Below are 26,990 nucleotides of genomic sequence, written 5' to 3' on the forward strand. Positions count from 1 at the left end.
CAAAACACAACCGAGACAAACTGCAAATTATATTAATTACGACTTTTTCAAATGGGAGAACTACACACATAAAGTGCTTTCATATCTGATAATACTGACCTCAGAGTCTCCAGTTTACAGTGGGGATTCCCCAGTCCAGCAGAGAGCAGCTTCACTCCTGAATCCTTCAGGTCATTGTTACTCAGATCCAGTTCTCTCAGGTGTGAGGGGTTTGACTCCAGAGCTGAGACCAGAGAAGCACAGCCTTCATCTGTGACTCCACAGCCTGACAGCCTGACAAAGAGATCATCATGACTTCACAAACACACTGTTAATTTAACACCAGTAGTGTAGAGGGATAATGGCAGATGCATTTGGTTTATTCTCTCAAACAACATATAGATTCATCCTCTGTCTCCTAGAATTGTATGGTCATATTGTTATACTAATGTGAACATCAATGCATTTATTCAATATGTTTTTCAATATAATATTATATACATATTATAATACCTTTTTTTCTCTAAACTGAATATTTATTCTAGCTGATTAGTACTTGAATGTCATTGTATTTACTTACAGAACAGCTCTGGAGGCTTTGACCACTGGCAGCAGCCTCAGAAGACCTTCCTCTGATCTGGAGTATTTCTTCAGGTCAAACACATCCAGCTCCTTTTCTGAAGTCAGCAACACAAAGACCAGAGCTGACCACTGTGCAGGTGACAGGTTGGGTTTTGAGAGACTTCCTGATCTCAGGAAGCTTTGGATCTCCTCCACTAGAGAATGGTCATTCAGTTCATTCAGACAGTGGAACAGATTGATGCTCCTCTCTGGAGAGGGATTCTCCCTGATCTTCTCCTTGATGTACTTGACTGTTTCTTCGTGGCTCTGTGAGCTGCTTCTTGTCTTTGTCAGTAGACCTCGTAAGTGCTTCTGATTGGACTCCAGTGAGAGGCCCAGAAGGAAGCGGAGGAAAAGGTCCAGGTTTCCTGTCTCACTTTGTAAGGCTTTATCCACAGCACTCTTGTAGAAAGTAACTTCAGGCTCGTCGTTTGTTTGCAGTTTGTCCATTAGATTCTCATTGTTGTTGTTGAATGAGAGAAACACATATACAGCAGCCAGAAACTCCTGAATGCTTAGATGTACGAAGCAGTACACCTTGTCCTGGTACAGCACACATTCCTCTTTAAAGAGCTGTGTGCACAATCCTGAGTACACTGAGGCTTCATTAACATCAATGCCAGCCTCTTTCAGGTCTTCTTCATAGAAAATCAGATTGCCCTTCACAAGCTGTTGAAAAGCCAGTTTTCCCAGTGACAGAATGCTCTCTTTATTCCAGTGTGGACCTGTCTCTTCTTTCCCAAGATACTTTTCATTCTTCTGTTTGGTATGAAACTCCACAAGGTGTGTGTACATCTCAGTCAGAGTCTTGGGCATCTCTTCTCTCTTATGTTTCAGCATGTGTTCAAGGACTGTTGCAGAAATCCAACAGAAGACTGGAATGTGGCACATGATGTGGAGGCTCCTTGATGTCTTTATGTGTGAGATGATTCTGCTGGCCAGGTCCTCATCACTGAATCTCTTCCTGAAGTACTCCTCCTTCTGTGGGTCATTGAACCCTCGTACCTCTGTCACCTGGTCAATACACCTTGAAGGGATCTTATTGGCTGCTGCAGGTCGGGTAGTTATCCAGAGGAGAGCAGAGGGAAGCAGATTTCCCTTGATGAGATTTGTCAGCAGAACATCCACTGAGGTTGACTCTGTGACGTCCCAACAGATCTTGTTCTTCTGGAAGTCTAGGGGGAGTCGGCACTCATCCAGACCATCAAAGATGAACAGAACTTTGAACTTGTTGTAGATGGAGATTCCTGATTGTTTGGTTTCCATTGAGAAGTGATTAAGAAGTTCAATGAAAGTGTGTTTGTCCTCTTTCATCAAATTCAGCTCCCGGAAAGGAAATGAAAATACAAATTGGACATCCTGATTTGCTTTTCCTTCAGCCCAGTCCAGAATGAACTTCTGCACAGAGACTGTTTTTCCAATGCCAGCGACTCCCTTTGTCAGCACAGTTCTGATAGGTTTGTCTTGTCCAGTTAAGGGTTTGAAGATGTCGTTACATTTGATTGCAGTCTCTGGTCTTGCTTGTTTCCTGGTTGTTGTCTCAATCTGTCTCAGCTCATGTTCATTATTGACCTCTCCTGTTCCACCCTCTGTGATGTAGAGCTCTGTGTAGATCTTATTGAGAAATGTTGGGTTTCCTTGTTTAGCGATCCCCTCAAATACACATTGAAACTTCTTCTTTAGATTAGATTTGAGTTCACGTTGGCAAATCACAGCGAGCTCATCTGAATCTAGAAATAACACAGGATATTAATATTACGTCTGTTTTAATGTCTACAGTATTGTAGGACTGTTATAAAGTTTGACATTATAATAATTTATTCTCTTAACTGACTGTATAAATGTGTAAATGTTTTCATAATGCATTACAGACTGGTGTGACTGATTATATTATTATTGGTATTATTGATGGTATTATAATGTTGTCTCTCTCTTTCTCTAAATGAATCACCACAACACATCCCTGCTGCTACTTGATGAGGTCACTAGGTGTTGTGTTAAGGCTGCTACAATATCATTGAGTTACACAGCTACTTTAGCTGTACTTTAGCTACAGCTTTTAAATGTTATAAAAAGGCATTCAACATGAGGCAGACAGATCTTACATTTCTCCAGTGTGTCAGCAAGCTCCTTCTGGTTCATTTTCCTCAGGATGTGCAGTGTGATCTTCAGAGCCCCCTCTCTGGCACTGCTCTCCTGCTGCTCATCTTCAGCATCCACCACTTCCTTATCCTGCTTCTGACTCTCAAAGCCTTCTGGGAGTTCTGGACTAAGAATCCCCTTGAACATCTTCAGCTCGTTCTTCACAAATGTCATAATTTTCTCTTCAAGCAACTGAAATAAATAAAGTAAATAAGTTAAGCAAGAGAATAAATGCTTTCTCATTAACACATTAATGAATGATTGACAGATCAACTTTACTTGAGGTAAACAAAAACAAATGTACATAACAGGACCACATACACTGAATATGGAGGCCAGGTCTGTTTGATGACTCTGGGAAGACTGACCACTGAGAATCTCTGACTCTGATCTCTCCTGTTGGTTTCTGTGGACAAAACATGAGATTACATCTCCTCATCCAGGGAGTACACACACACACGCACACACACACGCAAACACACGGAGGGAATGTTGTGTTTGTTTAATATTGTTTTAGGACTATGAAATTGGATAAAATGATTAGCCTATGGATTATGAAAACAACAATAAATGGGAAAATGGGAGAGGAGAAATGACTAGAGACAGTGTTGTTTAACTCACTGACTCATGAGTTCTTCTTACCTTTGTTCAGTAGAAAAGTCTCCCTCTCTAAACTTCATAGGAGGTTCCATAGACTGGTCACTCTTCATGGACACACAGCTGGGAACAGGGGAGGCTGGTCTCTCCTGCTTGATTGGTCTTCAACACAACAAACATTACATCTCTCATCTAATCTGAGCTCAGATGGGGAAACATAAGAAGAAAAAAAAAAAAGCCATATATCCATTTTTAGAAATGTTCGTAAATTAGCTCTTATTGTTTAAAGAAGTTATGTTTATGTTATGTTTTTTTGCTAAATGAGGAGATGGCACGTGGGTACCTGCGTCTATAAACCAATGAGGAGATGCCACGTGAGTACCTGCGTCTATAAACCAATGAGGAGATGGCACGTGGGTACCTGCGTCTATAAACCAATGAGGAGATGCAGCGCGAACTGCATCACAAATAGAACTGACTTCTAGACGCTCGTTGGCGCGAGAGCAGTGTTGCATTTTTAATAACGAGATTCAATTTGCGACGCGAGCGTTGTAGTCAGTCTGTCAGCCCCGCTAAAAGGCTGGTGTCGTTACTCTGCCTTCTCCGGGGGCATGTTGAGGTAAATTTACTAACCGGGAGGGTTGAATGATGTAATTTATTGGAGGGCTGGAAGACGCACTCTCGAGGTTGTTTACTCACAATATCAGATATTAAGCTGATTTTTATAATGAATGTATAATGAGGTTGAGGTTCTGACTAGTGATTATTTACCCGGTGTTCAATACCTACATAATAATATACAATAAAATAATATTCAAAAGTTTGGTCCTTGGACACAGAGGGTTTAAACACTAAAGTTACCGTCCATCTCGTGAAGAGAGGAGAACCGGACAGAGGTAGCCAGCATCCGTCAACGAGAGAGGGAGAAGCCTCACAGGGATTTAACAGGTGGAAGAAACAACCGGGGAGCTCCATCGGTCCACAAGAAATGCAGACAGCCGGTGATGATGTAGTGGTAGCTATGGTAACTAGGATGCTGCTGGTAGAGTAGCTAGCTAGCTTACCGAGCTGTACCGACTAGCTAGGATAACTAGGATGCTGCTGGTAGAGTAGCTAGCTAGCTTACCGAGCTGTACCGACTAGCTAGGATAACTAGGATGCTGCTGGTAGAGTAGCTAGCTAGCTTACCGAGCTGTACCGACTAGCTAGGATAACTAGGATGCTGCCGGTAGAGTAGCTAGCTAGCTTACCGAGCTGTACCGACTAGCTAGGATAACTAGGATGCTGCTGGTAGAGTAGCTAGCTAGCTTACCGAGCTGTACCGACTAGCTAGGATAACTAGGATACTGCTGGTAGAGTAGCTAGCTAGCTTACCGAGCTGTACCGACTAGCTAGGATAACTAGGATGCTGCTGGTAGAGTAGCTAGCTAGCTTACCGAGCTGTACCGACTAGCTAGGATAACTAGGATGCTGCTGGTAGAGTAGCTAGCTAGCTTACTGAGCTGTACCGACTGTACCGACTAGCTAGCAGGTCGTTCGTCTGTCTTTCGTCTCGATGATGAATCCGGTGAACCACAAAATAAAAAAAGAATAGAGAGTGAAAATGATCTTGCTACACTCACACTGTCCCTGACCGTAAAGAAAAAAGCAAATTGAACAGTAAACTTCGGTGTCTCAACACTGTAACAAACTCCGTCGTTATTCCCCAAGATCACCTCAGTCCAATCTGCGCGTAACCGGACAATCTCCTTGGCGCCACACCGAACGGGGACGCGGACAGTTCTGTACGGGGACGCGGACAGTTCCAGAACGCGGACATGATCAGTGCAACACAATCAACTAAACCCAGTCTTTACAGTGGGTTACATTAGTAATATTCATTTTTTATTATTATGTAAAACAAACATTCTGTTTTTTTTATAACAATATGTTGAGATCTGGGTCCATATCGCCAAAGTGTCTCAGAGTAGAAAATTGGTCGTGTAAGTGCTGAGAATAAAGACATTTTACACTTATGGGTATAAATTAAAGCTATGCATGAAGTCTCTAGTCCCACCTAGTCAGCAGATATTTAGGACACCTCGTGAGCTGTCCTAAGTAGTTAAGAGTTAACAGCAGGTGTCCTAAGTAGTTAAGAGTTAACAGCAGCTGTCCTAAGTAGTTAAGAGTTAACAGCAGGTGTCTTGATATTACTATAAAATAATGCAGTCAGTCAGTGGTTCCTGAGCCACATGTAATTGCTTTGTAGTAGTTTATAATAATGTTTTTATATTTCTATATGAATCAATATGATCAATCCATAAATAATGTAGACCTACATGCAACAGTATGTCTTGTGCTTTTGGCACTGATTTTGGCAAGTGATACCATTTTGTCTTAATTTTGGCAGATTAACTCATGCTTATTTCTGAAGATTAACTCAGGTTTTCGCCCAAAGGCTAAAGAGTTGTAGCTGTGGCAGGAATTGGACTTGTGGTTGAAAGGTGGCTGGTTCGAATCCCAGGCCGGGTGCTGGAAAATACAGACGGACTTGATCTGACCACTGGAGGACTGCTGGGTTCACATCCTCAAAACATTAACCTTTTTTTGATCAGAACTCTAGATGTTCTTCTTCACTGAACCCAAACATATATAGCACTTTTAGTGATTCCATATATTAATGAAGTGATAGAAGCCTTTTTGGTTCTAGAAGGAACCTTATTTTCTGAGAGTGTAAAATAAACACGTTTTTCTTTTGATTATTTAATTCTCTACATCGTGTTATTTCAAGTTCTCCCTTTGGAGGAAAAGCAACCAACATCATGTTGTTAAATAATAAGCCATAAGCAACCAACATCATGTTGTTAAATAATAAACCATAAGCAACCAACATCATGTTGTTAAATAATAAACCATAAGCAACCAACATCATGTTGTTAAATAATAAGCCATAAGCAACCAACATCATGTTGTTAAATAATAAGCCATAAGCAACCAACATCATGTTGTTAAATAATAAGCCATAAGCAACCAACATCATGTTGTTAAATAATAAACCATAAGCAACCAACATCATGTTGTTAAATAATAAACCATAAGCAACCAACATCATGTTGTTAAATAATAAGCCATAAGCAACCAACATCATGTTGTTAAATAATAAGCCATAAGCAACCAACATCATGTTGTTAAATAATAAACCATAAGCAACCAACATCATGTTGTTAAATAATAAACCATTAGCAACCAACATCATGTTGTTAAATAATAAACCATAAGCAACCAACATCATGTTGTTAAATAATAAGCCATAAGCAACCAACATCATGTTGTTAAATAATAAACCATAAGCAACCAACATCATGTTGTTAAATAATAAGCCATAAGCAACCAACATCATGTTGTTAAATAATAAACCATAAGCAACCAACATCATGTTGTTAAATAATAAGCCATAAGCAACCAACATCATGTTGTTAAATAATAAACCATAAGCAACCAACATCATGTTGTTAAATAATAAGCCATAAGCAACCAACATCATGTTGTTAAATAATAAACCATAAGCAACCAACATCATGTTGTTAAATAATAAGCCATAAGCAACCAACATCATGTTGTTAAATAATAAGCCATAAGCAACCAACATCATGTTGTTAAATAATAAGCCATAAGCAACCAACATCATGTTGTTAAATAATAAGCCATTAGCAACCAACATCATGTTGTTAAATAATAAACCATAAGCAACCAACATCATGTTGTTAAATAATAAACCATAAGCAACCATTTCTGATTAAAACAACTAATGTGAACATTTTTGGAAATGGCATTTTTGAAAGAAACTCAAAATAATTCCTAAACACAACTGTCATCTCACCTCTTAGCTTTGGTGTCAGGTCCTCCCTCTCTCTCCCCAGAGAGTCTCATTTTTGAGGCAGGGTCCCCCTCCTCTCTCTCCCCAGAGAGTCTCATTTTTGAGGCAGGGTCCCCTTCATCTCTCTCCCCAGAGAGACTCATTTTAGAGAACTGACCCCTAAACAGAGATCCAGCATGTTGGTTGTGGTTAACACAGTAATTATTGAATGTCAATTGTTATAATTTATTAATAATCTCTTATAAAACATTTACTAACAGACATAGAAACAGTCAGGTGATTTCATACAATCACATGAATATGTAGATGTGACATCTCTTCTCCATGGTAACTGTCAATAATAATAATAATAATAATAAGTCACTGTTTGTTAAGGTAGTTCTAGACATTACAGCAGCACAAGGCCATGTCTCACAATTATTTTTATTCACCTTTTTTTATTTAACTAGACAGTTAAGAACAAATTCTTATTTTATTATTTAAAGGTGGGCTATTTATTGTATTAATCAAAAACAGACTATTTATTGTATTAATCAAAAACAGGATATTTATTGTCTTTCAATCTGTTATTTTCTTAACGTATCTGAGAATATAGACAGAAGGGCTAAAACGGACATGATTGATCTGAGGGGAAATCATTGATCCATTCAGAAACGTTTTTTGCATCAAGTAAGAGATTTTATATTATGTAAAGTAGACTAGGTTATAATGTATAGTAGTGGGTTGTTAGTGATATGTAGATGTTATATTATGTAAAGTAGTCTAGGTTATAATGTATAGTAGTGGGTTGTTAGTGATATGTAGATGTTATATTATGTAAAGTAGACTAGGTTATAATGTATAGTAGTGGGTTGTTAGTGATATGTAGATGTTATATTATGTAAAGTAGACTAGGTTATAATGTATAATAGCAGTTTGTTAGTGATATGCAGATCAAGGTCTATACCTCGGCTATAGCCTACATATCATAGATGACCAGTCTAAACCTGTTCAGATCAGTTCACATAATGTTATAGTCCTACCAGTAGCAGGACAGAGAATGTACTGTATATAACCTACATATCATAGATGACCAGTCTAAACCTGTTCAGATCAGTTCACATAATGTTATAGTCCTACCAGTAGCAGGACAGAGAATGTACTGTATATAACCTACATATCATAGATGACCAGTCTAAACCTGTTCAGATCAGTTCACATAATGTTATAGTCCTTCCAGTAGCAGGACAGAGAATGTACTGCATATAACCTACATATCATAGATGACCAGTCTAAACCTGTTCAGATCAGTTCACATAATGTTATAGTCCTACCAGTAGCAGGACAGAGAATGTACTGTATATAACCTACATATCATAGATGACCAGTCTAAACCTGTTCAGGTCAGTTCACATAATGTTATAGTCCTTCCAGTAGCAGGACAGAGAATGTACTGTATATAACCTACATATCATAGATGACCAGCCTAAACCTGTTCAGATCAGTTCACATAATGTTATACTCCTTCCAGTAGCAGGACAGAGAATCTACACTATAGATACAAAAGTATGTGGACACCCCTTCAAATTAGTGGATTCGGCTATTTCAGCCACACCTGTTGCTGACAGGTGTATAAAATCGAGCAGACCGCCATGCAATCTACATCTACAACGGCTCAACAGTGAAGAAATAGGATGTGAAGTAAAGTGGAAACATTTAGGAGCAACAACGGCTCAACCGTGAAGTGGTAGGCCACACAAGTTCACAGGGACCAACGAGTGCGGAAGCGCATAAAAATGGTCTCTCCTCGGTTGCAACACTCAATACCAAGTTCCAAACTGCAACGTCAGCAAAATAACTGTTCGTCGGAAGCTTCATGAAATGGGTTTCCATGGCTGAGCAGCCGCATACAAGATAACCATGTGCAATGCCAAGCATTGGGTTGATTGGTGTAAAGATTGCCGCCATTTGACTGTGGAGCAGTGGAAACGTGTTCTTTAGCGTTATGAATCACGCTTCAACATCTGGCAGTCCGACAGAAAAATCTGGGTTTGGCGGATGCCTCGAAAACGCTACCTGCCCGAATGCATAGTGCCAACTGTAAAGTTTGGTGGAGGAGAAATGATGGTCTGGGGCTGTTTTACATGGTTCGGGCCCCGTAGTTCCAGTAAAGATAAATCTTAACGCTACAGCATAAAAATGACATTCTAGACGATTCTGTGCATCCAACTTTGTGGCAACAGTTTGGGGAAGGCCCTTTCCTGTTTCAGCATGACAATGTCCCTGTGCACAAAGCGAGGTCCATACAGAAATGGCTTGTCGAGATTGGTGTGGAAGAACTTGACTGGCCTGCACAGAGCCCTGACCTCAACCCCATCGAACACCTTTGGGATGAATTGGAACGCTGACTTCGAGCCAGGCCTAATCACCCAACATCAGTGCCCGACCTCCCTAATGCTCTTGTGGCTGAATGGAAGCAAGTCCCCTCAGCAATGTTCCAACATCTAGTGGAAAGCCTTCCCAGAAGAGTGGAGGCTGTTATAGCAGCAAAGGGGGGACCAACTCCATAGGAATGCCTATGATTTTGGAATGAGACGTTCGACAAGCAGATGTCTACATACTTTTGGTCATGTTGTATATATAGCCTAATCTAAATCAAAACAAATAATATAGTGTAATCTAAATCAAGTCAAATGTTATTGGTCACAATGTCTGAGCAGCATAGACTAAGATACAGTAGAATAGTATAGAATACAGTATATACATATGAGATGAGTAATGCATAGACTAAGATACAGTAGAATAGTATAGAATACAGTATATACATATGAGATGAGTAATGCCAGATATTTATAGCCGAGGCCAGATACTTTTCACAACATTTCCAAAAGAGACCATCAGGTTGGTCGGCATGATTAGTGATCATACTGTAGCTCAAACCTACAGTGACTGTTGAATGTCTGACGACGATCTAACTTTATGATAGTTTGTAGCGAATCTTTGCCTGAGTTTCATTACAAAACACAATATATCAATTTTCAGAATAATTTTGCACGCCAAATTTTTCAGTTTTTGTTTGTTAAAAAAGTTTGAAATATCCAATAAATGTCGTTCCACTTCATGATTGTGTCCCACTTGTTGTTGATTCTTCACAAAAAAATACAGTTTTATATCTTTATGTTTGAAGCCGGAAATGTGGCAAAAGGTCGCAAAGTTCAAGGGGGCCGAATACTTTCGCAAGGCACTGTATATGTGCCCCATTCTCAGAGAAATCAGTAGTGCTGCTAGGTTTTACACAGTAATAATATATATCTGCCTCACTCTCAGAGTAATCAGTAGTACTGCTAGGTTTTACACAGTAATAATATATATCTGCCTCACTCTCAGAGAAATCAGTAGTACTGCTAGGTTTTACACAGTAATAATATATATCTGTCTCACTCTCAGAGAAATCAGTAGTACTGCTAGGTTTTACACAGTAATAATATATATCTGCCTCACTCTCAGTGAAATCAGTAGTACTGCTAGGTTTTACACAGTAATAATATATATCTGCCTCACTCTCAGAGGAATCAGTAGTACTGCTAGGTTTTACACAGTAATAATATATATCTGCCTCACTCTCAGTGAAATCAGTAGTACTGCTAGGTTTTACACAGTAATAATATATATCTGCCTCTGAACAGCTGAGTAATCTAACACCTACCTCAGACCACTAGAACAGCTGAGTAATCTAACACCTGCCTCAGACCACTAGAACAGCTGAGTAGTCGACCACCTGCCTCAGACCACTAGAACAGCTGAGTAATCTAACACCTCAGACCACTAGAACAGCTGAGTAATCTAACACCTGCCTCAGACCACTAGAACAGCTGAGTAATCTAACACCTGCCTCAGACCACTAGAACAGCTGAGTAATCTAACACCTCAGACCACTAGAACAGCTGAGTAATCTAACACCTGCCTCAGACCACTAGAACAGCTGAGTAATCTAACACCTGCCTCAGACCACTAGAACAGCTGAGTAATCTAACACCTGTCTCAGACCACTAGAACAGCTGAGTAATCTAACACCTGTCTCAGACCACTAGATCAGCTGAGTAATCTAACACCTGTCTCAGACCACTAGAACAGCTGAGTAATCTACCACCTACCTCAGACCACTAGAACAGCTGAGTAATCTAACACCTGCCTCAGACCACTAGATCAGCTGAGTAATCTAACACCTCAGACCACTAGAACAGCTGAGTAATCTAACACCTGTCTCAGACCACTAGAACAGCTGAGTAATCTAACACCTGCCTCAGACCACTAGAACAGCTGAGTAATCTAACACCTGCCTCAGACCACTAGAACAGCTGAGTAGTCGACCACCTGCCTCAGACCACTAGAACAGCTGAGTAATCTACCACCTACCTCAGACCACTAGAACAGCTGAGTAATCTAACACCTGCCTCAGACCACTAGAACAGCTGAGTAATCTACCACCTGCCTCAGACCACTAGAACAGCTGAGTAATCTAACACCTGCCTCAGACCACTAGAACAGCTGAGTAATCTACCACCTGCCTCAGACTACTAGAACAGCTGAGTAATCTAACACCACTCGTAGAACAGCTGAGTAATCTAACACCTGCCTCAGACCACTAGAACAGCTGAGTAATCTAACACCTGTCTCAGACCACTAGAACAGCTGAGTAATCTAACACCTGTCTCAGACCACTAGAACAGCTGAGTAATCTAACACCTGCCTCAGACCACTAGAACAGCTGAGTAATCTAACACCTGTCTCAGACCACTAGAACAGCTGAGTAATCTAACACCTGTCTCAGACCACTAGAACAGCTGAGTAATCTAACACCTACCTCAGACCACTAGAACAGCTGAGTAATCTAACACCTGTCTCAGACCACTAGAACAGCTGAGTAATCTAACACCTGTCTCAGACCACTAGAACAGCTGAGTAATCTAACACCTGCCTCAGACCACTAGAACAGCTGAGTAATCTAACACCACTCGTAGAACAGCTGTGTGTCGTTAGATGTTTTTTTGCCCTTCCACGTGACTTTATACACAGAAGATCTCTGCTAAACATAGAATCACATGGTTTATCAGTCTCTCTGTGACCTCCGACAAATTCAGAAAGTTGACTACAAATACAAAGTTGACAATTGATTCAAACAAGGGATCTATACACATTTTCTTTATATGAAAACCAAGATGACTGCATTAAAATATAAACATTAGGCTTTAGGCCTGTTTCAATCATGTTGAAATATATTCCATGTTCCATATATTGAGTTATATTTTGCTACTTGTAGGCTACTGTCTGTAATTTGTCTCAATATATTTTATAACATGTACGCAATGACGTGCTAAATCTGAGATGTTTTATGTGTCAGCATTAGAATTAGCTGCCTCTATATCTGCAGCCATATGTGCTAATAGAAGCTGATCTGGGGTCAGTATTGTGAACTAATTATAATGTTAATGTTAACAATTTTTGTTATTCTTCAATAACACAAACTCCAAAGCAAATCAGGGGAAGTAAAATAGGTTTATTCAGAGAGAGGACAAATCAAGATGTTTAGCTGGGAGGTAGATGTTCAGATCTTCAGTCTCCCCTGTCCTCAGCTTTTCTCCACTGAACAAAGGAACAGGATGCCATTCATAACCACCCTAGCCTGGGGTTGACCAATCAGAAGTCCACTGTCCTCAGCTTTACTCCACTGAACAAAGGAACAGGATGCCATTTATAACCACCCTAGCCTGGGGTTGACCAATCAGAAGTCCCCTGTCCTCAGCTTTACTCCACTGAACAAAGGAACAGGATGGCATTTATAACCCCCCACCCTAGCCTGGGGTTGACCAATCAGAAGTCCCCTGTCCTCAGCTTTACTCCACTGAACAAAGGAACAGGATGCCATTTATAACCACCCTAGCCTGGGGTTGACCAATCAGAAGTCCCCTGTCCTCAGCTATTTCCCACCGAACAAAGGAACAGGATGCCATTTATATCCCCCTACCCTAGCCTGGGGTTGACCAATCAGAAGTCCTTGCAGGACAACTTAGCCAATGGCCGTTTAACATGTATCCTGCTCTCGACTAAATATACAGACCAATGACAACGTGGCCCACGTAGCACACGTCACTCTGAGTTCAGGAGTGACATTCCAACATATATATATATACCCCCCCCCCCGCCTGGGGTTGACCAATCAGAAGTCCTCTCTGATTTCAGGAGTGACATTCCACAGATTCAAACAGATGTTGAACTGAAACCCAACTCCTATTTACAATTCCCTATTGACCATTAGTACTCTAGTACTCTACTGACCATTAGTACTCTAGTACTCTACTGACCATTAGTACTCTAGTACTCTACTGACCATTAGTACTCTAGTACTCTATTGACCATTAGTACTCTAGTACTCTACTGACCATTAGTACTCTAGTACTCTACTGACCATTAGTACTCTAGTACTCTACTGACCATTAGTACTCTAGTACTCTACTGACCATTAGTACTCTAGTACTCTACTGACCATTAGTACTCTAGTACTCTATTGACCATTAGTACTCTAGTACTCTATTGACCATTAGTACTCTAGTACTCTATTGACCATTAGTACTCTAGTACTCTACTGACCATTAGTACTCTCGTCCTCTCGTCCTCTCGTCCTCTCAAACTCTCAAACTCTGATAAATGCTCCATCAGACCTGATACCTTGTAGTGCTGCTGATCCAGTTTCTACTGGTCTGACTGAGGATATGGAGCCCTGACCTGTTCACCAGACCTGATACCTTGTAGTGCTGCTGATCCAGTTTCTACTGGTCTGACTGAGGATATGAACTCTGACCTGTTCACCAGACCTGATACCTTGTAGTGCTGCTGATCCAGTTTCTACTGGTCTGACTGAGGATATGAACTCTGACCTGTTCACCAGACGTGTTACCTTGTCCCGAACTCACTCTCTCTCTCTCTCTCTCTCTCTCTCTCTCTCTCTCTCTCTCTCTCTCTCTCTCTCTCTCTCTCTCTCTCTCTCTCTCTCTCTCTCTCTCTCTCTCTCTCTCTCTCTCTCTCTCTCTCTCTCTCTCTCTCTCTCTCTCTCTCTCTCTCTCTCTCTCTCTCTCTCTCTCTCTCTCTCTCTCTCTCTCTCTCTCTCTCTAAGTGGCGGCAGAGAAGTCAGGAGAGCAAAAACTGATTTACAACGGCGCAGATCAATACATAAAACCACCGTAAACAGAACAATAAATGAATGGGTAATTAAAACCCATTACACACCAGCATCATCATCATGTGCACAAGCACTACAATAAACAATTCTGTACAAGGACATGTGGGGAACAGAGGGTTAAATACACAACAGGTAATGATGGAATAGAAACCAGGTCATCATCATCATGTGGAGGAGGAGGGGAACAGAGGGTTAAATACACAACATGTAATGATGGAATAGAAACCAGGTCATCATCATCATGTGGAGGAGGAGGGGAACAGAGGGTTAAATACACAACATGTAATGATGGAATAGAAACCAGGTCATCATCATCATGTGGAGGAGGAGGGGAACAGAGGGTTAAATACACAACATGTAATGATGGAATAGAAACCAGGTCATCATCATCATGTGCACAAGCACTACAATAAACAATTACGGACAAGGACATGTGGGGAACAGAGGGTTAAATACACAACATGTAATGATGGAATAGAAACCAGGTGTGTGGGAAGACAAGACAAAACAAATGAAAAATGAAAAGTGGATCGGCGATGGCTAGAAGACCGTGACGTCGACCGCCGAACCCTGCCCGAACAAGGAGAGGGACCGACTTTGGCGGAAGTCGTGACAACACCTCTGAATGCTCGGCTACGAAAAGCCAACTGACATTTACTCCTGAGGTACTGACCAATTGCACCCTCTATAACCACTGTGATTATTGTTTGTCATGTATGAACATTTGAACATCTTGAAGAATGATTTGAACTTAATGGCCATGTTCTCTTATAATCTCTCCCCAGCCCAGACAAAAGAGGACTGGTCACCCCTCAGAGCCTGGTTCCTCTCTACCCAGTACAGCCAGAAGTGGACTGGTCACCCCTCAGAGCCTGGTTCCTCTCTATCCAGTACAGACAGAAGAGGACTGGTCACCCCTCACAGCCTGGTTCCTCTCTACCCAGTACAGCCAGAAGAGGACTGGTCACCCCTCAGAGCCTGGTTCCTCTCTACCCAGTACAGACAAAAGAGGACTGGTCACCCCTCATAGGCCTGGTTCCTCTCTATCCAGTACAGACAGAAGAGGACTGGTCACCCCTCAGAGCCTGGTTCCTCTCTATCCAGTACAGACAGAAGAGGACTGGTCACCCCTCAGAGCCTGGTTCCTCTTTAGGTTTCTTCCTAGGTTCGTAACTTTCTAGGGAGTTTTTCTAGCCACCGTGCTTCAACTTCCAAACATGATCTCTTCAGCACGAGACGACCATTACACCCAACGACGTGTTTCTGCCAATGAGCTTCAAATCAAATCAAATGATATTTCTCACATGCGCCGAACAATAATGAGACTATAAGGAGTACCAGTACTGAGTCAATGTGCAGGGTACCAGGTAGTTGAGGTAATAATGAGACTATAAGGAGTACCAGTACTGAGTCAATGTGCAGGGTACCAGGTAGTTGAGGTAATAATGAGACTATAAGGAGAACCAGTACTGAGTCAATGTGCAGGGTACCAGGTAGTTGAGGTAATAATGAGACTATAAGGAGAACCAGTACTGAGTCAATGTGCAGGGTACCAGGTAGTTCAGGTAATATTGAGACTATAAGGAGTACCAGTACTGAGTCAATGTGCAGGGGTACCAGGTAGTTCAGGTAATATTGAGACTATAATTGAGATAATATGTACATGTAGGTAGAGGTAAAAGTGACTAGACAATCAGGATAGAGATTACTTCTCCTCATCCAGGGAGTTCAGACACACACACACACACACACACACACACACACACACACACACACACACACACACACACACACACACACACACACACACACACACACACACACACACACACACACACACAGGGAGGGAACGTTGTGTTTGTTTAATGTTGTTTTAGGACTATGAAAATGGACAAAATGATTAGCCTATGGATTGTGAAAACAACAAATTGAAATGGGAAAATGGGAGAGGAGAAATGACTAGAGATAGTGTTGTTTAACTCACTGACCAGGACCCATGAGTTCTTCTTACCTTTGTTCAGTAGAAAAGTCTCCCTTTCTAAACTGTATAGGTTGACACATAGACTGGTTACTCTTCACGGACACACAGCTGGGAACAGGGGAGGCTGGTCTCTCCTGCTTGATTGGGCTTCAACACAACAGAGACAAACATTACATCTCTCATCTACTCTGAGCTCAGATGGGGAAACATAAGAAGAGTTTCATTCCAAAACGCGGTGTCCACTTTCAGAAATGTTGGTAAATTACATTTGATTGTTTATAGAAATGATTAAATGACTTCAAGTCTTTATAAAGGCTTCTAAAGTGGGTAAATTTCACTTAAAAAAGACAGACTTGATTTGATGAAAAATGGATCAACAACAAAACAGAACAACATCTAGAACAGTTACAGTATATAGAATGTAGTATATAGTATATAGTTACAGTATATAGAATGTAGTATATAGTATATAGTTACAGTATATAGAATGTAGTATATAGTATATAGTGACAGTATATAGAATGTAGTATATAGTATATAGTTACAGTATACAGAATGTAGTATATAGTATATAGTTACAGTATATAGAATGTAGTATATAGTATATAGTTACATTATATAGAATGTAGTATATAGTATATAGTTACAGTATATAGAATGTATTATATAGTATATAGTATATAGTTACAGTATATAGAATGTAGTATATAGTATATAGTTACAGTATGTAGAATGTAGTATATAGTATATAGTTACAGTATGTAGAATGTAGTATATAGTATATAGTTACAGTATATAGAATGTAGTATATAGTATATAGTTACAGTATATAGAATGTAGTATATAGTTTATAGTTACAGTATGTAGAATGTAGTATATAGTATATAGTTACAGTATATAGAATGTAGTATATAGTATATAGTTACAGTATATAGAATGTAGTATATAGTATATAGTTACAGTATATAGAATGTAGTATATAGTATATAGTTACAGTATATAGAATGTAGTATATAGTATATAGTTACAGTATATAGAATGTAGTATATAGTATATAGTTACAGTATATAGAATGTAGTATATAGTATATAGTTACAGTATATAGAATGTAGTATATAGTATATAGTTACAGTATATAGAATGTACACATAAGCAACATTTTCTGATTTAAAAACGTTTTAGAATATACATTCTTAAACAATATTGTCATCTCACCTCTTAGTTTTGGTGTCATGTTCCCCAGAGAGACTCATTTTAGAGGCAGGGCCCCCCTCCTCTCTCTCCCCAGAGAGACTCATTTTAGAGGCAGGGCCCCCCTCCTCTCTCTCCCCAGAGAGACTCATTTTAGAGCACTGACCCCTAAACAGAGATCCAACATGTTGGTTGTGGTTAACACAGTGACAACTAAACAGAGATCCAACATGTTGGTTGTGGTTAACACAGTGACAACTAAACAGAGATCCAACATGTTGGTTGTGGTTAACACAGTGACAACTAAACAGAGATCCAACATGTTGGTTGTGGTTAACACAGTGACAACTAAACAGAGATCCAACATGTTGGTTGTTGTTAACACAGTGACAACTAAACAGAGATCCAACATGTTGGTTGTGGTTAACACAGTGACAACTAAACAGAGATCCAACATGTTGGTTGTGGTTAACACAGTGACAACTAAACAGAGATCCAACATGTTGGTTGTGGTTAACACAGTGACAACTAAACAGAGATCCAACATGTTGGTTGTGATTAACACAGTGACACATAATTATTGAAGGTCAATTGTTCTCTTTCATTCATTATCTTTTAGAAAAAAAACATTTACTAACAGACACATCCAAACAGTCAGGTGATTTAGTTCAATTACTTTTTCTAACCCAATGACTACTCAAAACCCGCCCACAAGGCCTGAAAACTAACTAATAGCCCTGATAGGCCTACATCTTATTTTGGGGAGGCAGGTAGCCTGAAAACTAACTAATAGCCCCTGATAGGCCTACATCTTATTTTGGGGAGGCAGGTAGCCTGAAAACTAACTAATAGCCCCTGATAGGCCTACATCTTATTTTGGGGCGGCAGGTAGCCTGAAAACTAACTAATAGCCCCTGATAGGCCTACATCTTATTTTGGGGCGGCAGGTAGCCTGAAAACTAACTAATAGCCCCTGATAGGCCTACATCTTATTTTGGGGAGGCAGGTAGCCTGAAAACTAACTAATAGCCCCTGATAGGCCTACATCTTATTTTGGGGAGGCAGGTAGCCTGAAAACTAACTAATAGCCCTGATAGGCCTACATCTTATTTTGGGGAGGCAGGTAGCCTGAAAACTAACTAATAGCCCTGATAGGCCTACATCTTATTTTGGGGAGGCAGGTAGCCTGAAAACTAACTAATAGCACCTGATAGGCCTACATCTTATTTTGGGGAGGCAGGTAGCCTGAAAACTAACTAATAGCCCCTGATAGGCCTACATCTTATTTTGGGGCAGCAGGTAGCCTGAAAACTAACTAATAGCCCCTGATAGGCCAACATCTTATTTTGGGGCGGCAGGTAGCCTGAAAACTAACTAATAGCCCCTGATAGGCCTACATCTTATTTTGGGGCAGCAGGTAGCCTGAAAACTAACTAATAGCCCTGATAGGCCTACATCTTATTTTGGGGCGGCAGGTAGCCTGAAAACTAACTAATAGCCCCTGATAGGCCTACATCTTATTTTGGGGCGGCAGGTAGCCTGAAAACTAACTAATAGCCCTGATAGGCCTACATCTTATTTTGGGGCAGCAGGTAGCCTGAAAACTAACTAATAGCCCTGATAGGCCTACATCTTATTTTGGGGCAGCAGGTAGCCTGAAAACTAACTAATAGCCCTGATAGGCCTACATCTTATTTTGGGGCAGCAGGTAGCCTGAAAACTAACTAATAGCCCTGATAGGCCTACATCTTCTTTTGGGGCTGCAGGTAGCCTGAAAACTAGCTAATAGCCCCTGATAGGCCTACATCTTATTTTGGGGCGGCAGGTAGCCTGAAAACTAACTAATAGCCCTGATAGGCCTACATCTTATTTTGGGGAGGCAGGTATCCTGAAAACAAACTAATAGCCCCTGATAGGCCTACATCTTATTTTGGGGCGGCAGGTAGCCTGAAAACTAGCTAATAGCCCTGATAGGCCTACATCTTATTTTGGGGAGGCAGGTAGCCTGAAAACAAACTAATAGCCCCTGATAGGCCTACATCTTATTTTGGGGCGGCAGGTAGCCTGAAAACTAACTAATAGCCCCTGATAGGCCTACATCTTATTTTGGGGCGGCAGGTAGCCTGAAAACTAACTAATAGCCCCTGATAGGCCTACATCTTATTTTGGGGCAGCAGGTAGCCTAGTGGTGGAGGAGCGAACCATTAAGGAGAGCAAAAGCATTAAATATAAATAGGTCTAGTTGCCAGGCTGAAGTAGCAAGGACCTGCACATTAAGAGAAGATGACACCCAGACTATACTCTATGTTTGAAAGAGTACATCAGACCATATGACACCCAGACTATACTCTATGTTTGAAAGAGTACATCAGACCATATGACACCCAGACTCTATGTTTGAAAGAGTACATCAGACCATATGACACCCAGACTATACTCTATGTTTGAAAGAGTACATCAGACCATATGACACCCAGACTATACTCTATGTTTGAAAGAGTACATCAGACCATACGACACCCAGGCTATACTCTATGTTTGAAAGAGTACATCAGACCATACGACACCCAGACTATACTCTATGTTTGAAATAGTACATCAGACCATATGACACCCAGACTATACTCTATGTTTGAAAGAGTACATCAGACCATACGACACCCAGACTATACTCTATGTTTGAAAGAGTACATCAGACCATATGACACCCAGACTAGACTCTATGTTTGAAAGAGTACATCAGACCATATGACAGCCAGACTATACTCTATGTTTGAAAGAGTACATCAGACCATATGACACCCAGACTCTATGTTTGAAAGAGTACATCAGACCATATGACACCCAGACTATACTCTATGTTTGAAAGAGTACATCAGACCATATGACACCCAGACTATAATCTATGTTTGAAAGAGTACGACCATACGTATATTTATGACAGCTGGACGTACTATGGTCAGCAGGATACAGGAAGAAAGATGGAAACAAGATAACTGATGACTAACAGGTGGAACAGAAGCATTATGTTTAGAACATGGAAGGAGTTCTACCATCATTATAACCAGAAGCAGATATGAGCGTTAGTGGGCGTGAACTAGCTCTGAGATGTGAAGAAATTAATGGACAGGTCAAGGGAAGCTGTTTTCATACAGAGGGAGGGGACTCCATACGTTATGCAAAGACAGAATCCTATAAAGGCAGGACTCTGTAATATGAGAATTTGGTCTCTTTCCATGGAGGGGCTCGGCCCTGTTATGTTTGTGATTGGGTCCTTCCATGGAGGGGCCCTGTTATGTTTGTGTTAGGGTCCTTCCATGGAGGGGCTCAGCCCTGTTATGTTTGTGATAGGGTCCTTATTTTTCATTTTTTTACCTTTATTTAGGTAAAACTATCGGCCTATATCGAATCTTCCATTCCTCTCAAAAATTTTAGAAAAGGCTGTTGCGCAACAACTCACTGCCTTCCTGAAGACAAACAATGTATACGAAATGCTTCAGTCTGGTTTTAGACCCCATCATAGCACTGAGACGGCACTTGTGAAGGTGGTAAATTACATTTTAATGGCATCGGACCGAGGCTCTGTATCTGTCCTCGTGCTCCTAGACCTTAGTGCTGCTTTTGATACCATCGATCACCACATTCTTTTGGAGAGATTGGAAACCCAAATTGGTCTACACGGACAAGTTCTGGCCTGGTTTAGATCTTATCTGTCGGAAAGATATCAGTTTGTCTCTGTGAATGGTTTGTCCTCTGACAAATCAACTGTAAATTTCGGTGTTCCTCAAGGTTCCGTTTTAGGACCACTATTGTTTTCACTATATATTTTACCTCTTGGGGATGTTATTCGAAAACATAATATTAACTTTCACTGCTATGCGGATGACACACAGCTGTACATTTCAATGAAACATGGTGAAGCCCCAAAATTTCCCTTGCTAGAAGCATGTGTTTCAGACATAAGGAAGTGGATGGCTGCAAACTTTCTACTTTTAAACTCGGACAAAACAGAGATGCTTGTTCTAGGTCCCAAGAAACAAAGAGATCTTCTGTTGAATCTGACAATTAATCTTAATGGTTGTACAGTCGTCTCAAATAAAACTGTGAAGGACCTCGGCGTTACTCTGGACCCTGATCTCTCTTTTGAAGAACATATCAAGACCATTTCAAGGACAGCTTTTTCCATCTACGTAACATTGCCAAAATCAGAAACTTTCTGTCCAAAAATGATGCAGAAAAATTAATCCATGCTTTTGTCACTTCTAGGTTAGACTACTGCAATGCTCTACTTTCCGGCTACCCGGATAAAGCACTAAATAAACTTCAGTTAGTGCTAAATACGGCTGCTAGAATCCTGACTAGAACCAAAAAATGTGATCATATTACTCCAGTGCTAGCCTCTCTACACTGGCTTCCTGTCAAAGCAAGGGCTGATTTCAAGGTTTTACTGCTAACCTACAAAGCATTACATGGGCTTGCTCCTACCTATCTCTCTGATTTGGTCCTGCCGTACATACCTACACGTACGCTACGGTCACAAGACGCAGGCCTCCTAATTGTCCCTAGAATTTCTAAGCAAACAGCTGGAGGCAGGGCTTTCTCCTATAGAGCTCCATTTTTATGGAACGGTCTGCCTACTCATGTCAGAGACGCAAACTCGGTCTCAACCTTTAAGTCTCTACTGAAGACTCATCTCTTCAGTGGGTCATATGATTGAGTGTAGTCTGGCCCAGGAGTGGGAAGGTGAACGGAAAGGCTCTGGAGCAACGAACCGCCCTTACTGTCTCTGCCTGGCCGGTTCCCCTCTTTCCACTGGGATTCTCTGCCTCTAACCCTGTTACAGGGGCTGAGTCACTGGCTTACTGGGGCTCTCTCATGCCGTCACTGGAGGGGGTGCGTCACCTGAGTGGGTTGATTCACTGATGTGGTCATCCTGTCTGGGTTGGCGCCCCCCCCCCCCCCCCCCCCCCCCCCCCCCCCCCCTTGGGTTGTGCTGTGGCGGAGGTCTTTGTGGGCTATACTCAGCCTTGTCTCAGGATGGTAAGTTGGTGGTTGAAGATATCCCTCTAGTGGTGTGGGGGCTGTGCTTTGGCAAAGTGGGTGGGGTTATATCCTTCCTGTTTGGCCCTGTCCTGGGGTGTCCTCGGATGGGGCCACAGTGTCTCTTGACCCCTCCTGTCTCAGCCTCCAGTATTTATGCTGCAGTAGTTTATGTGTCGGGGGGCTAGGGTCAGTTTGTTATATCTGGAGTACTTCTCCTGTCCTATTCGGTGTCCTGTGTGAATCTAAGTGTGCGTTCTCTAATTCTCTCCTTCTCTCTTTCTTTCTCTCTCTCGGAGGACCTGAGCCCTAGGACCATGCCCCAGGAATACCTGACATGATGACTCCTTGCTGTCCCCAGTCCACCTGACCGTGCTGCTGCTCCAGTTTAAAACTGTTCTGCCTTATTATTATTCGACCATGCTGGTCATTTATGAACATTTGAACATCTTGGCCATGTTCTGTTATAATCTCCACCCGGCACAGCCAGAAGAGGACTGGCCACCCCACATAGCCTGGTTCCTCTCTAGGTCTCTTCCTAGGTTTTGGCCTTTCTAGGGAGTTTTTCCTAGCCACCGTGCTTCTACACCTGCATTGCTTGCTGTTTGGGGTTTTAGGCTGGGTTTCTGTACAGCACTTTGAGATATCAGCTGATGTACGAAGGGCTATATAAAAAATACATTTGATTTTAGCTAGGCAAGTCAGTTAAGAACAAATTCTTATTTTCAATGACGGCCTACCAGCCTAGGTGGGTCAACAGTGGGTTAACTGCCTGTTCAGGGGCAGAACGACAGATTTGTACCTTGTCAGCTCGGGGGTTTGAACTTGCAACTTTCCGGTTACTAGTCCCAACTCTCTAACCACTAGGCTATTAATAAATGTGTGATAGGATCCTTCCATGGAGGAGCTTGGCTCTGTCATGTTTGTGATAGGGTCCTTCCATGGAGGAGCTCGGCCCTGTTATGTTAGTGATAAGGTCCTTCCATGGAGGGGCTCAGCCCTGTTATGTTAGTGATAAGGTCCTTCCATGGAGGGGCTCAGCTCTGTTATGTTAGTGATAAGGTCCTTCCATGGAGCGGCTCAGCCCTGTTATGTTAGTGACCAGTCTAAACCTGTTCAGATCAGTTCACATAATGTTAAAGTCCTACCAGTAGCAGGACAGAGAATGTACTGTATATAACCTACATATCATAGATGACCAGTCTAAACCTGTTCAGATCAGTTCACATAATGTTAAAGTCCTACCAGTAGCAGGACAGAGAATGTACTGTATATGACCTACATATCATAGATGACCAGCCTAAACCTGTTCAGGTCAGTTCACATAATGTTAAAGTCCTACCAGTAGCAGGACAGAGAATGTACTGTATATAACCTACATATCATAGATGACAAGTCTAAACCTGTTCAGATCAGTTCACAGAGACCATCAGGTTTGTCAGCATGATAAGTGATCATAACTCAAACCTACTCTGACTATTGAATGTCTGACATCGACTAACCTCATAATAGTTTTTAGAAAGCCTAAACTAAACTGAAGTCGTTTTTTGGGGGAATCTGTCCTTTACTTTAATATTTATATTTTAACAACTTTTACTTTTACTTCACTACATTCATAAAGAAAATGATGTATTTTTTACTCTGAACATTTTCCCTGACAGACAAACGTACTAGTTACGTTCTGAATGCTTAGCAGGACAAAATGTTCCAATTCACTCACTTATCAAGAGGACAACCCTGGTCATCCCTACTGCCTCTGATCTGGAGGACTCACTAAACAGAGAACATCCCTGGTCATCCCTACTGCCTCTGATCTGGCAGACTCACTAAACAGAGAACATCCCTGGTCATCCCTACTGCCTCTGATCTGGAGGACTCACTAAACAGAGAACATCCCTGGTCATCCCTACTGACTCTGATCTGGAGGACTCACTAAACAGAGAACATCCCTGGTCATCCCTACTGCCTCTGATCTGGAGGACTCACTAAACAGAGAACATCCCTGGTCATCCCTACTGCCTCTGATCTGGCAGACTCACTAAACAGAGAACATCCCTGGTCATCCCTACTGACTATGACCTGGAGGACTCACTAAACAGAGAACATCCCTGGTCATCCCTACTGACTCTGATCTGGAGGACTCACTAAACAGAGAACATCCCTGGTCATCCATACTGCCTCTGATCTGGAGGACTCACTAAACAGAGAACATCCCTGGTCATCCCTACTGCCTCTGATCTGGAGGACTCACTAAACAGAGAACAACCCTGGTCATCCCTACTGACTATGACCTGGAGGACTCACTAAACAGAGAACATCCCTGGTCATCCCTACTGCCTCTGATCTGGAGGACTCACTAAACAGAGAACATCCCTGGTCATCCATACTGCCTCTGATCTGGAGGACTCACTAAACAGAGAACATCCCTGGTCATCCCTACTGCCTCTGATCTGGAGGACTCACTAAACAGAGAACAACCCTGGTCATCCCTACTGACTATGACCTGGAGGACTCACTAAACAGAGAACATCCCTGGTCATCCCTACTGCCTCTGATCTGGAGGACTCACTAAACAGAGAACATCCCTGGTCATCCATACTGCCTCTGATCTGGAGGACTCACTAAACAGAGAACATCCCTGGTCATCCCTACTGCCTCTGATCTGGAGGACTCACTAAACAGAGAACATCCCTGGTCATCTCTACTGCCTCTGATCTGGAGGACTCACTAAACAGAGAACATCCCTGGTCATCCCTACTGCCTCTGATCTGGAGGACTCACTAAACAGAGAACATCCCTGGTCATCCATACTGCCTCTGATCTGGAGGACTCACTAAACAGAGAACATCCCTGGTCATCCCTACTGCCTCTGATCTGGAGGACTCACTAAACAGAGAACAACCCTGGTCATCCCTACTGACTATGACCTGGAGGACTCACTAAACAGAGAACATCCCTGGTCATCCCTACTGCCTCTGATCTGGAGGACTCACTAAACAGAGAACATCCCTGGTCATCCATACTGCCTCTGATCTGGAGGACTCACTAAACAGAGAACATCCCTGGTCATCCCTACTGCCTCTGATCTGGAGGACTCACTAAACAGAGAACATCCCTGGTCATCTCTACTGCCTCTGATCTGGAGGACTCACTAAACAGAGAACATCCCTGGTCATCCCTACTGCCTCTGATCTGGAGGACTCACTAAACAGAGAACATCCCTGGTCATCCCTTCTGCCTCTGTTCTGGAGGACTCACTAAACAGAGAACATCCCTCATCATCCCTACTGCCTCTGATCTGGAGGACTCACTAAACAGAGAACAACCCTGGTCATCCCTACTGCCTCTGATCTGGATGACTCACTAAACAGAGAACATCCCTGGTCATCCCTACTGACTCTGATCTGGAGGACTCACTAAACAGAGAACATCCCTGGTCATCCATACTGCCTCTGATCTGGAGGACTCACTAAACAGAGAACATCCCTGGTCATCCCTACTGCCTCTGATCTGGAGGACTCACTAAACAGAGAACAACCCTGGTCATCCCTACTGACTATGACCTGGAGGACTCACTAAACAGAGAACATCCCTGGTCATCCCTACTGCCTCTGATCTGGAGGACTCACTAAACAGAGAACATCCCTGGTCATCCATACTGCCTCTGATCTGGAGGACTCACTAAACAGAGAACATCCCTGGTCATCCCTACTGCCTCTGATCTGGAGGACTCACTAAACAGAGAACAACCCTGGTCATCCCTACTGACTATGACCTGGAGGACTCACTAAACAGAGAACATCCCTGGTCATCCCTACTGCCTCTGATCTGGAGGACTCACTAAACAGAGAACATCCCTGGTCATCCATACTGCCTCTGATCTGGAGGACTCACTAAACAGAGAACATCCCTGGTCATCCCTACTGCCTCTGATCTGGAGGACTCACTAAACAGAGAACATCCCTGGTCATCTCTACTGCCTCTGATCTGGAGGACTCACTAAACAGAGAACATCCCTGGTCATCCCTACTGCCTCTGATCTGGAGGACTCACTAAACAGAGAACATCCCTGGTCATCCATACTGCCTCTGATCTGGAGGACTCACTAAACAGAGAACATCCCTGGTCATCCCTACTGCCTCTGATCTGGAGGACTCACTAAACAGAGAGCAAACCTGGTCATCCCTACTGACTATGACCTGGAGGACTCACTAAACAGAGAACATCCCTGGTCATCCCTACTGCCTCTGATCTGGAGGACTCACTAAACAGAGAACATCCCTGGTCATCCATACTGCCTCTGATCTGGAGGACTCACTAAACAGAGAACATCCCTGGTCATCCCTACTGCCTCTGATCTGGAGGAC

At 42.1% G+C, this 26,990-nt stretch overlaps 2 protein-coding genes across 3 annotated transcripts in view; one reads left to right on the forward strand and one right to left on the reverse strand.

Moving 5' to 3' along the window:
* Positions 1-26,990, forward strand: part of LOC110517709 (NLR family CARD domain-containing protein 3-like) — a 283,581-nt gene that overhangs the window by 121,849 nt on the left and 134,742 nt on the right. The window lies entirely within an intron of this gene.
* The window catches only part of LOC110513573 (NLR family CARD domain-containing protein 3-like), a 291,508-nt gene that overhangs the window by 3,764 nt on the left and 260,754 nt on the right, over positions 1-26,990 (reverse strand). The window contains exons 1-7 of one of the 2 annotated variants that reach the window (XM_036973338.1): positions 17,608-17,748; positions 16,423-16,539; positions 7,199-7,354; positions 3,385-3,501; positions 2,706-3,148; positions 560-2,330; positions 33-273 (exon numbers count right to left, since the gene is read on the reverse strand). In XM_036973338.1, the coding sequence (XP_036829233.1) occupies positions 48-273; positions 560-2,330; positions 2,706-3,148; positions 3,385-3,501; positions 7,199-7,354; positions 16,423-16,539; positions 17,608-17,735 (2,958 nt within the window). In that variant the 5' untranslated portion in view covers positions 17,736-17,748 and the 3' untranslated portion in view covers positions 33-47. Of the gene's footprint in view, positions 1-32; positions 274-559; positions 2,331-2,705; positions 3,149-3,384; positions 3,502-7,198; positions 7,355-16,422; positions 16,540-17,607; positions 17,749-26,990 lie in introns of those variants that run through there. The other variant, XM_036973337.1, reaches the window with a different exon arrangement.

This window comes from Oncorhynchus mykiss, unplaced genomic scaffold (genome assembly GCF_013265735.2).
Source record: "Oncorhynchus mykiss isolate Arlee unplaced genomic scaffold, USDA_OmykA_1.1 un_scaffold_231, whole genome shotgun sequence".
Classification (NCBI taxonomy): domain Eukaryota; kingdom Metazoa; phylum Chordata; class Actinopteri; order Salmoniformes; family Salmonidae; genus Oncorhynchus; species Oncorhynchus mykiss.